The sequence below is a fragment of the Teleopsis dalmanni genome, chromosome 1 (genome assembly GCF_002237135.1).
Source record: "Teleopsis dalmanni isolate 2A chromosome 1, ASM223713v2, whole genome shotgun sequence".
Classification (NCBI taxonomy): Eukaryota; Metazoa; Arthropoda; class Insecta; order Diptera; family Diopsidae; genus Teleopsis; species Teleopsis dalmanni.
The window spans coordinates 49,909,865-49,921,189 of record NC_051846.1 but is presented as its reverse complement, the minus strand read 5'-3'; the positions used below and the strand labels follow the sequence as shown (position 1 = coordinate 49,921,189).

At 27.8% G+C, this 11,325-nt stretch overlaps 1 protein-coding gene across 2 annotated transcripts; it reads left to right on the top strand.

The window, feature by feature from the left end:
* Positions 1-427: 427 nt before the first annotated feature.
* Positions 428-4,278, top strand: LOC119669586 (nucleolar protein dao-5-like). Of its 2 annotated transcripts, none has more exons than XM_038079539.1 (4): positions 428-624; positions 811-2,694; positions 2,796-2,963; positions 4,073-4,278. In XM_038079539.1, the coding sequence occupies exons 1-4, from the start codon at positions 529-531 to the stop codon at positions 4,223-4,225; spliced, it is 2,301 nt and encodes a 766-aa protein (XP_037935467.1). In that variant the 5' UTR covers positions 428-528; the 3' UTR covers positions 4,226-4,278. The 2 variants fall into 2 exon arrangements, with proteins under 2 accessions (XP_037935467.1, XP_037935466.1); XM_038079538.1 differs by lacking the exon at positions 2,796-2,963 and adding an exon at positions 3,398-3,760 and having other exon boundaries at positions 4,073-4,163.
* Positions 4,279-11,325: the final 7,047 nt, after the last annotated feature.

Below are 11,325 nucleotides of genomic sequence, written 5' to 3'. Positions count from 1 at the left end.
AAATGAGCTCATTAACATAAATGACAGAAATTGATAATTGGTTTCTGAACTAACTTTTATATTGTTTTGATATGTGAACTTAACTAATAATTTTAATATAGTAATGTACACATAGGATTAATAGTTATTATAAAATTTTATAAAGTACTTTATTACTTTCGTAATAGTACTAACTATTACATAGTTTTAAATTATAAATGTATTACATAGTTTTATTTATAAATGTTCGTATAGTATTATACACATCACAGCTAATTTTATTGTATGATAATTACAAATTTAATTTATTGAAATAGTTTAATATTAAAAACTTACAATTATAAATGCACACCAAATTGTACTAAAACTGCTGTACTAAAACCTACTGCCAATTTTAATACAGAATTTTTGTATAATAAGGCAACTCACTTTAGTACACTTTTGTATATCTACATACCACATTTGAGAACGCATTTGTCGGACATTCGGTATTAGCACGTGTTTTTTTTTGTTAAAACAAACTGATTTGTTAATAGATTAATTTTAATAATGGCGGTTGCAGAGATTGTTGCTGCCGTTGTGCTTAATTATTTACAAAAAAAAGATAAAAATCTTGCGAAAGTTTTTCAGGGGAAAACAAAAGCTGTAAGTATGTTAAAATGTTTGCATGTGGAGTGAAAAAAAACTAACTGGCTCCACTTTATAAATGTATATATTAATCGTATATAAAAGTTGTTAGATACAAAAAATTTATGTATCAATATTAATATAAATTCATCCAATTGTTATTTCATAATTTTAACACACCACGTGGTTACACTTATATTCTAGGGGGTTATTGGAAAAGACTCTCCAACCATAGAAGATATATTTCTGTTTTATCAACAAAATAGTAAAAAGAAAATTCAAGATATTAAAAAATCAAAAAAGAGCTCAAGTGAATCAGATAGCTCAGATGATGAACCTAATATAACTGCTGCTGCATTAACAAATGGTAAACTTGGTAAAAAAGCTGAAAGCAGTGATGATAGTTCTGATGAAGAGGAACCAGCCAAGACAAATGGAAAACCCATCACTGCGAAAACGCTTACAGCTAAGAAAACTGCTTCTAGCTCTGAAGATTCTTCGTCAGAAGATGAGAAACCTGCAGCAAACAAGTCTATACTATCAGCAAATAAAACACCGGCAAATAAAGTACAAGTCAGTAAAGTACCAGTAGTAAAAAAGCAGGAATCATCTGATAGTGACGATAGTAGTGACGATGAGGATGAAAAAAGTAAAGCACCGGTGAAAAACTCAAGTGAAAAACGCACTGCAGCTATTAAGCCAACGGTAACAAAACCAGCTACAGCTAAGAAAGCTGCTTCAAGTTCTTCTGAAGAATCTGACGATGATGACAAACCTAGTAAATCACCTGTCCTGAAAAAAAAGGACAGTTCTGACTCTGAGTCGGATAGCTCGGAAGAGGATGTAAAGAAATTGAAACCTTTGATTCCAAAACCAAATACTACTAGCGAAGAGAGCTCAAGTGAAGAAGAGAAAAAACCTGTAAAGCCTATGGTAAAAAAATCTATTTTAACTCCTTCCGTTAAAAAACCGGACTCAAGTTCTGATGATTCTTCAGATGAAAGTGAAGATACAAGTAAGAAACCTACACAGGCTAATAAACCTGTAGTAGCTACGAAGTCAGGTGTGCAAAAACCAGCAGCCGTGGCTAAACCAAAAAAAGCTGAGTCAAGTTCAGAGGACTCTTCTTCTGATGACGATAAGCCAGCTACTAAGAAACCTGCCGTAGTTAACAAACCAATTCCTTTAGCAAACAAAAAAGCAGAATCTAGTTCTGAGGACTCGTCTTCAGACGACGAACCAACCACTCAAAAAGCTGTAGTAGCAAATAAATCAACTACATCAATTTCAAAAAAATCAAAATCAAGTTCTGATGATTCATCTTCTGAAGATGAACCGGCGACTAAAAAGCCTGTAGCCGTAAGTAAACCAGCTGCTGTAAGTGCAAAAAAAGCAAAATCAAGTTCCGATGATTCATCATCAGATGATAACGAGCCGGCTCCTGCAAAGACAGTAATTGAGAAAAAAGTAATTAATAAAAAACAAGAGTCTAGTTCCGATGATACTTCATCAGAGGACGATGAACCAGCAGCAAAAAAACCTAATATAAAATCACCTGCAGCTGTCACAAAACCAGTTGCTAAAAATAATAAGTCGTCTTCTGATGAAGACAGTTCAGATGATGAAGATACTAATAAGTCTGTAGTGAAGAAAACAACAGCTTCTGTCCCACAAAAGAAAGATGACAGTACATCAGATGATAGCTCATCGGATGATGGCGAACCTACCGCGAAAAAGTTGAAAAAATCAACAGAACCTGTAGTGAAGAAAACAATAGTTAGTGCACCACAAAAGAAAGATGATAGTACATCCGATGACAGTTCATCAGATGATGATGAAACCACAGCGAAAAAGCCACAAAAAGCAAATGAATCTGTTGTGAAGAAAACTGGTGCTCAACAAAAGAAAAACGATAGTACATCTGATGACAGTTCCTCAGATGATGGCGAACCCACAAATAAGAAAGCGAAAAACGCTGAAGAAACACCTAAACCAAAATTAGGACAAAAAAGAAAATTCAGTGAATCTGCAGGTTCTGAAACAAAAACAAATAAATACAATAACTTTGTTAAAAGTGGCGAAGGCAAGGTATGTAGACTCATTAATTCTCATTGAATATGTAAAAATATTTCTACTTTGCAAATTTATTACTAAATCATATAAATAATGTTTCTAATTTAAATTTGAAGCAAAATGGATTTAGCTCCACTCCAATTGATAAAAAGTTAAAAAATAATCACAACCAAAGCTTAAATAATTCGAATGGCAAGTCCCAAAAAAATGCTCCATTTAGACGTGTAAGAGAGGAAGAAGTAGAAATCGATGAACGTGTGAAAGACATGTCATTCGAAGCCAAGGTAAGGGCCTCAAATCAGTCAACCAAATACAATTAATGAATTATGAAGTGTTCACATAATACAAACTGTTCCAACTGTGCTTTTCCAGATTTAAATATTTTTAGAAAAGCAAACATATTAATGGGCTTAAAGATATAATATATAGATGTAGAATATTTGCAAAAAATATTATAATTGAATTTTCAAAATAAATTTTAGTGCATTTCTTTAAAAGAAGTAATTCGATCAGTCAAAATAAGCGAAGATAATTTTATATTCTTAATATAGTTTGGTTTGAGGCCTTGACTTTGATTATAATTATTTTATCAATATAAAGCAGTAATAAATTTACAAAGTTATGTATTTTTAAAAATATGCGATGTTGTATAATAAGATTTTGCAAAATGAAAGTCATAAACAAATATAAAAATATTTAAATAAATTAATTCCTGTAGAGCGAGGATGGTTTCAAGAAGCATGGAGATGGTGATAAAGGATTTAAAAAGTTTGGAGATCGTAAATCATTTGGTGGATTTGAAAAGAAATCATTTGGTGAAGGTCGTGGAGGAGGTGGCCGAGGAGGCGGACGCGGTCGTGGTGGTTTTGGTGATAGTGGCCGTGGTCGTGGTGGTTTTGGAGATAATGGTCGTGGTCGTGGTGGTGGATTTGGTGGAAGGGGTCGTGGTGGATCTTTCGATGGAAATAGGGGAGGCGGTCGTGGTCGCGGTGGTGGTGGCGGACGTGGTTCAGCAAATAATTTCAATAAATCTTTTGGTTCCGCATCATCACAAAACAAAAAAATCACTTTCGATGATTAGGTTAGATACATTTTTATATAAATATGCAGTGCAGTTGTAAAACAGTTTGTTTTAATGTTTACACTTTTTTTATACCAAAATATATAAGTACATATACGTTAATATGTTAAATTTTATAATAATTTTAGAAATCTATATAAATATTTAAAATTCAAATATACTAAATATGCTGTATATATACGAGATGAAAGCATATTTATTGTCTTTTAGACTACATTACTAAGTAATGTATAAATGCATATATGTTTTGGTTTATTTAATATACCTTATATTAGATTACTGATTATAGTTAAATGATCAAAATATTTTTAGAAAAATGCTGCGGGTTCTTGGGGTGATAAAGCTAACAAGGACTTAAAATTTACACGCGGCAGATCATTTAAACATGAAAAAACCAAGAAGAAGCGTGGAAGTTATCGTGGTGGACAGATTGACATGGGTGTCAATTCAATTAAATTTGAATAAATGACGTATAATACAAAAAGAAAAATAGTTATATAGATGAATATATAAACAAAATATAATAAAAATAAGTTGATATTTCAATGTTATAAATTGAAAAAGATTACAAAATACAATATACATTAAGCATACATAACATACAATAATTTATATATAATATATATATAATTTACAAAATAAAAGGAATATCTTAATTTTTGTTCTATTAGTTATTAAGATAATTGTAAATTCAGTACTGTAAAAAATTTCTGCAAACTGCATAACAACTTTTACACTAAAATCTTTCATTTTATTTATTTCAATTAAATTATTTTGACTCAATTTTAAAAACTTAATTGAAAAACTAAAAGGAAAAAGATGTGTCTATGTTGAAAATTATAATAAAAATGTATTTTAGTCTGTTTTATTAAGCATTTAAATGCAAACTAACAATAACAGAGTAAGAAACTAGAATTACTATTTTTGAAATAAATTACAATTTATAAACAAATAAATGGTATTTAATTAGAACACAAAAAAATGTTTTTACTGATATAATATTAAAGTGATATTATAAGAGAAACGATATATGTGTACATATATAAATTACTGTTTTGCATTGGTAACGTGTAATCATTTTATATAATATTCACAAATTTGAGTGTTTTATTTAAACTCAAGCACAGGACAATTTTTAAATTAAACAGTTTTAGAAACCGCAAAACCTATAAGTCTATCATACATAAATAAACAAATTCTTGTTATTATGAGCTTTTGATGGTAAGAATCGATAGTTGTTTATGGTTTATAGACTTTTTTTCTAAAACTTAAGTTAATTTCTACCATTCATATTCATAATTTTATACATAATATTCATAGTTTAATGAATAATATTATGGATAAATATGATCTACTACATTTGGCTTTTTGCTCTACAAATTCATCTGATAACTTAGCAGTAGCCTCTGCTCTGTTATACTAAAAAGCGACTTCGTTTGTATGGACGTTTAAGTTCTTTCGTCTGGCAGTTACCCGAAAAAAGGAAAAACGACTTCTTTCAGCTGGTACATAATTTCCTATTGAAAGTTGTTATCGGACTAACTGATTACACAAATATGAACGTTTTATTATGTATTTAAGTATAGTATAAATTTAAAAATAAACTTAAGTTATATGTCATAAATCCTCATTATGAGGCAAACCCAAATAAAAAATCTTAATTGTAATAGAAATAAATCTACTAGATTCGAAGGTATGGTAACAAAATTAGAAGAATAGAAGAAGGAAATTAGAAGAAGAATTAGAAGAAGGAAAAAATCAATAATGCTCAAAAAATTTATTTTGGATGGTATAACGTGAAGCCCTTCACATTAAATAAATTAAAAAAATTTAGTATTACTTTATAAATCATTTACGTATATAACTGTATTCTTTAAAGTGCTTGTAACAGATTATGTGATAACCGCAAATGTTGTCAAATCTTTGTATTCACAGAGTATCTTTCTTTTCTGTAAAAGTAAAAGCGCCAATAATTACTACAGAGTTTTGACATGGCATTAGAATGTTAACATATTAAAATAAAATTGTTTAATAATTTGGGATAGATTAAGTGGTTTTTTCTAACTCTTCATTCAAGAAATTTAATAGAAACATTTAAATTTTGAGTTTAAAATTGCATGCTGAGTCTATTCAAGTATACAATAATATGACATCTTTACTATAGAGATTTACTGTAGAGTATACCATAGTGGTAATATGTCCTAAGGTAGACGATAAGTTGTACTTAATTTTTATTTAATTAATTTAAATATAAATTATTTTAAATCGTTTTGATCATCTTTAATGGTTTTTATTTGTTATTAGTTTTATACATATTTACATTGAAAAATGAGAAATTGCTTAATATTATTTTCAAAGAAATTTTTATTTTCTATTGCCATTATAGAAAATTGTTTGTTTAAGTTCATAATTACAATATTAATATAATAATTTTGAATTAAAAATAATATTCCCTTATATGTAAACAATCAATTACTTTGTATTTATATAAATTATGTAATGTATTTTTTAATATTGAACAATTTAATATGTTTGCAGTTAAATATTTGCTTTGACAGCAATGTTAATTAAAAGAATAATATTGCTGTGGCTATTCAGAAAAAGCCTAATGCAATGTTATAGTAATTTTTAATTTTTTTTTAAAAACTATCTATATCCAAAAAAATAAACTCAATGTTTGCAAGCGGGTGTGGAAAATTTTTTATTTGGCTTTATTATCATGTGACAAAGTATTTGGTTAAGCAATTAATTGCTGCACAAAAGCATTCTACAAAGTATCTGAAAATGCTATAGCAATTGAAACCCTTGGATAGTGGGTGCATTAGAATATTGCATTAGAAGCATTATCTGTTTTAGAAATGGAAGCGTGAGTAACTTTTGACTCAAAGTCACGCATGCCCACGAGTTTGCATATTTTTTTTCATGGAAGTTAATATAAGAAAGAAAACATATATTTTATTGATAAAGAAATTAACACAACTCTTGGGATATTATAAATTTCCGCACTGTTCATGGTTATTTTTATTGAAAAACTTTATGAATATAGAAAACTAAGTATATTTTGGAATAGAAGGAGCCGAATCTGCAAGTCTCTGATCATGAGAATCGACAGGTGTTTTAATTTTACGCAGCTTGCACTGAACAGATAGAATGTAAAAGATATAATGAAAAAAAATGAAGGTTTTAATTTAAAAATTACATGCTATAGTAATAATTTATAATAAAAAAAGTTAAAAATAACAAAAACAATAAAAATAATAAAAAAATTTATCACCACACGTAAAATTCATGTCATGCACTCATCTCTAGTCCGATTTATTACTCTATCGATGTTATCAAAAGCTTGCTTAAAGTTTATAAATAGAGTTTGGATTGTAAGTTCAGTTCAAATTTTATAGATTATTTCGCTAACTGATTAAACTTAAAACTGATTCTATATACTTTTCCCTTAGTTAAGTGTTTATTTCAGTCATTTATATTTACAGTTAAACATGTATGGCAATTTTATTTTATTATATTTTATTTTATTTTACATAATTAAAACAAAAAAAAAATTTAAGTCAATTTGTAAATTATTTTATTATTTAATAATAAGTATTTATTTTTTGTTGGGCTTTAGTTTGCAATTGTTTTATATTACTTTCAATAATATAAAAACAAAAAAATATGTAAATCAATATACATTTGATTTGTTAATTTGAAACAAAAATAATAGTTTATTTATTTAAAACAGATCTTTTGGTCTACCTCCTAAACTATCTTCAGTGTTGTTGATGTTTTTTTATTTCGTTTTTATTAATATATTTAACTAAAGTCAAAAGTTCAAAAGTCAAATTAGATATATAAGATTATATAAACTAAGGTATTATATGACAACAACCAGCATTATTCTGTGTCCAATCTGGTTTATATAAATAAATTATTATTTTTGTTTGAAATTTACAAATAAAATTAGTGTTATTTACATATTTTCGTTTTTATTTTAATTAAAATAATATAAAACATATTCGTCCTAAATCCCAGAATAATCAAATATTTAAAAATATTTAAGGTCGATACAAAAATTTGTAGAAATTATATAAATTTTATAAATATAATTAATTAATTTAACTATTTATTATATTATTTGGTTTATATCGTTTTAAGTGAAGTGAATTTGTTAATGAACTTTCACAGCAAATTAACAAAACTCCAAGTTCAAACATACGGCTTTGGAGCAGTTGAATAATAACCGTTGACTCAGCTTCAAATTTGGCAGGTCATAAGTTCAACCTTTGGTACTTGCAGTTTGAAAAAATTATTTACTACTAATTAAATATAAAATGTAATTCGAAGATTATTTTTAATGAGTATTTAGTAATATTCGAAACAACTGTATGGTCGGGTAAAAATTAATAAAAATAACATAAAGAGAATTTTTTTATTGTTGTAGTTTACTACTTCTCAAAACCTCTCCCAATAATTATTTATTATTTAATAATAAAAAAAGTAATAGTAAATAATTCTTAATTAGTATATTAATTATTAATATTATTATATTTTAATATTATATATATTAATAGTAGAGAGTAATAGCAAATCGTAATTGTAAATCTTCGAAATAGACTTTAAACACATATTTTTGAACTCATAAGTCATTAAAACAGTTGTGTGGTAAATTCATAACTTTTGCTAATTTGTTATAAATTTAAAAACGAGCTTGCAATTACACTACTTAATATAAGTGAAATTCTCTGTATTTAACACTTTCACTTATCCTAACAGAATCATATCTTTATTGCAATAAATTTTCGAGTTTTCAATTAACTAACATTTTGTATAAATAATTTCGCTTTTATTTTATTTATTTATTTATTTTTTTTTTTTTACAATCTACGACTCATGTAAGCAAAATACAAGTTTTATTAATGAAATAATATATATTTGTGCGTATATTTTTAATAAGCCATATATATGTATAATGTTGTATATTTATTGATGGATGTTTGTCAGTAAGCTAGTATTTAAAAATAAATTTTTTGGCAACTATTACGGCAGCTAACTGACCACAATGGAAATTGTTTAGATACCACGTACTTTCGCTAAACGCTGGCAATGTCATTGTCTTCTGAAAGTTACATTGCCGAATTACCATTGCTAGCTTTGTCAACGTGCTCTTCAAGCTTCTTTCCTTTTTTGAGTTTTTGATTTTTTGTCGTTAGTGGTTATTATTACTTTTAATATTTTTATTTATATTATTCATATATTTTTTATAGTGATAATACATTTTGTTGTTTTTAATGGATTTCTGTGTAAACTTCTTGTTGTATTTACTGTACTGTACGAGCATTCTTAATAGCATTACTGCGTACACTTGCCGTTGTTGTGCTTTAATAATACAGTAAGACCCCGCTTAACGCGTAGGATACTTTCTATCAAAATAGAGCGCAATGCTAAACGAGGCTATCTTAACATGTAAATAATGGGGTTAGGGGAAGATTGAGAGAAAATTGCTTATGCATTAAATTTAATAAATATGTTTTTTTAATAATAATAAAACCGAATATCTATTTCCTACAAAAATAAAAACGATGTCAACGCATTCACTCTATTCTGTGTTCCAATTTTCTGCCTTTTTCTCAAGAAGGCATCTGATGTAGTTTGCGTTTTCCTTTTGCGTTCTGTAAGAAGTTGTTGATAAGTGGATAAAGCATCTGCAACACTCCGTGTTGATTTTGAACTTCTGTCAAAATTTGGATCATTTTAAAAACCATTTCAAAATTTGGACTATTTTTGGTCCATAATTTCAGTTGTAGTGGTAAAACTCCTTTTTACAGCCACCATCGGAAGGTTTTTTTGCTCTTCTTTGAAATCAGTTTGTTTGGCTAATTTCACTATTTCTTTCACTATTTCATCCATATCGACAGAGAGTCCAATGTCTTCGCTCTTACTTAAATCTGGCCAAATGTTCTTTCACACTCGTTTAAAAGATCTTTCTGTTATCTCATTCCAAAAAAGGTTTATGTTTTCTACAGCATTCATGATATTATAGTTTTTTCAAACTTCTCTTATTGATTGCTTCTCTTCTCCGTTCGTTTTTTCAAACATCTTATATATTCGGATTGAAATAAAAGAGCGCTAAACCGAATCAGCGTTAAGCGGGGTCTTACTGTATATACGGTAAATTTAGTCTGACAATAAAGTGAGCAGCAATCAGTAAACAAAAACAACTTGCAACAAAATTGTCGGACTGTGGTATCAACAACTAACTAGTAACAATATTACGGTTACAACTCCCTCCTGTAAATGTCAATGCAATGAAAAGAAAAAGTATCTGAACGTATAATCTCAACGTACCTGTTTCATACTTTCAGTTATTCCTTACGCGTTTTAATAGTCTTAAATGCAATACAATTTTGAACGTGTTTCTTTTTTTTTTGTAAAATGTGTAAGTAAGTGACTATGTAAGTGAGTAAGTAAGTACGCACAGTTTTTTTTTTATTTTTCTCAAATTAATAAACTTAAACTCATATCTTATCATTCGTAGACTTTCTAAATAAATCATTTTAAAATATCGAAAATAATTAACAGAAAATCAAATACAACTGAATACAACAACGCGCATTTAGTTATGTAATAGAAAATTAATTACTTTCTCGAATTTTTGGCTCATTTATTCCAATGAATTTTATTTAATTTTTTATTTTCGAGTTATGTTTCATTCCAGCCATCATTGACATTTGACTAGTCAAGTTAGTAATAGTAATAGCCATCACAAATAATGGCAATAAAGCACATAACAATCATAATCATAATAAAAAAGTATGAAAAGACCAACTTTTAAATTACAATTAAATCAATTAGGAGCTGGGCGTAAAGTATTAACTTATATATAGTATGAGTGTATACAGTATATTTTGGCGTTTTTTTTTTCATATATCACACAGGTAACGCTTTCCGTTTCATTACAATTAGTTTGGTATCATTATTAAATTCCAATATATTTATTTGTTTGGTATTTCTGAAATACAGGTAAAGTGAAATTTATTTTATACAATCTGTTTAAGTCATTATAAGTGTGAAACTATTATTTAGTTTGGGTTTATTAAAAAAGCCTTTGAAATGTTAAATTTATTTTTGTTTTTATAAAAACCATTTTTTTATTTGCTCTGGCATGTGCACTACTATTTTTAAAGTTATAAGCGTATACATTATATTATTTATAAAAACTCATTAAATATACAATTTTTTTAACATTGAAAATGCTAACAAAAACTGCAATTGTTTTCTTTTTTTTAACAGTATAAATGGTAATCAAAACTCTATACTCAAGACGTAAGGTAACCCTATAACTGATGGATGCAGATATCCACATGCAAACATCAAAAACTATTTCGTAATATTTCGCAATGACACGAACGCTTTTATAAAACTACGGTACACAAAGTCTGGGTTCGAGTCCCACTACTGTCTGGTCTTAAAAACATCTGTACTGCCAAAAATGTTTGGTGGCTATGTCTCAGAATTATAACTTTTGGCATTCATTAAATTCGCATTCTGTGTCCTTCATAGAGGTTTAACTTTAT

What these genes read in the sequence shown, in the direction of transcription:
- LOC119669586 (XM_038079538.1), top strand. Translation starts at nt 529, where the DNA reads ATGGCGGTTGCAGAGATTGTTGCTGCCGTTGTGCTTAATTATTTACAA. An exon ending in TTCAGGGGAAAACAAAAGCT is followed by an intron (nt 625 to 810) that starts GTAAGTATGTTA and finishes CTTATATTCTAG; the next exon opens with GGGGTTATTGGAAAAGACTC. An exon ending in TTAAAAGTGGCGAAGGCAAG is followed by an intron (nt 2,695 to 3,397) that starts GTATGTAGACTC and finishes TAATTCCTGTAG; the next exon opens with AGCGAGGATGGTTTCAAGAA.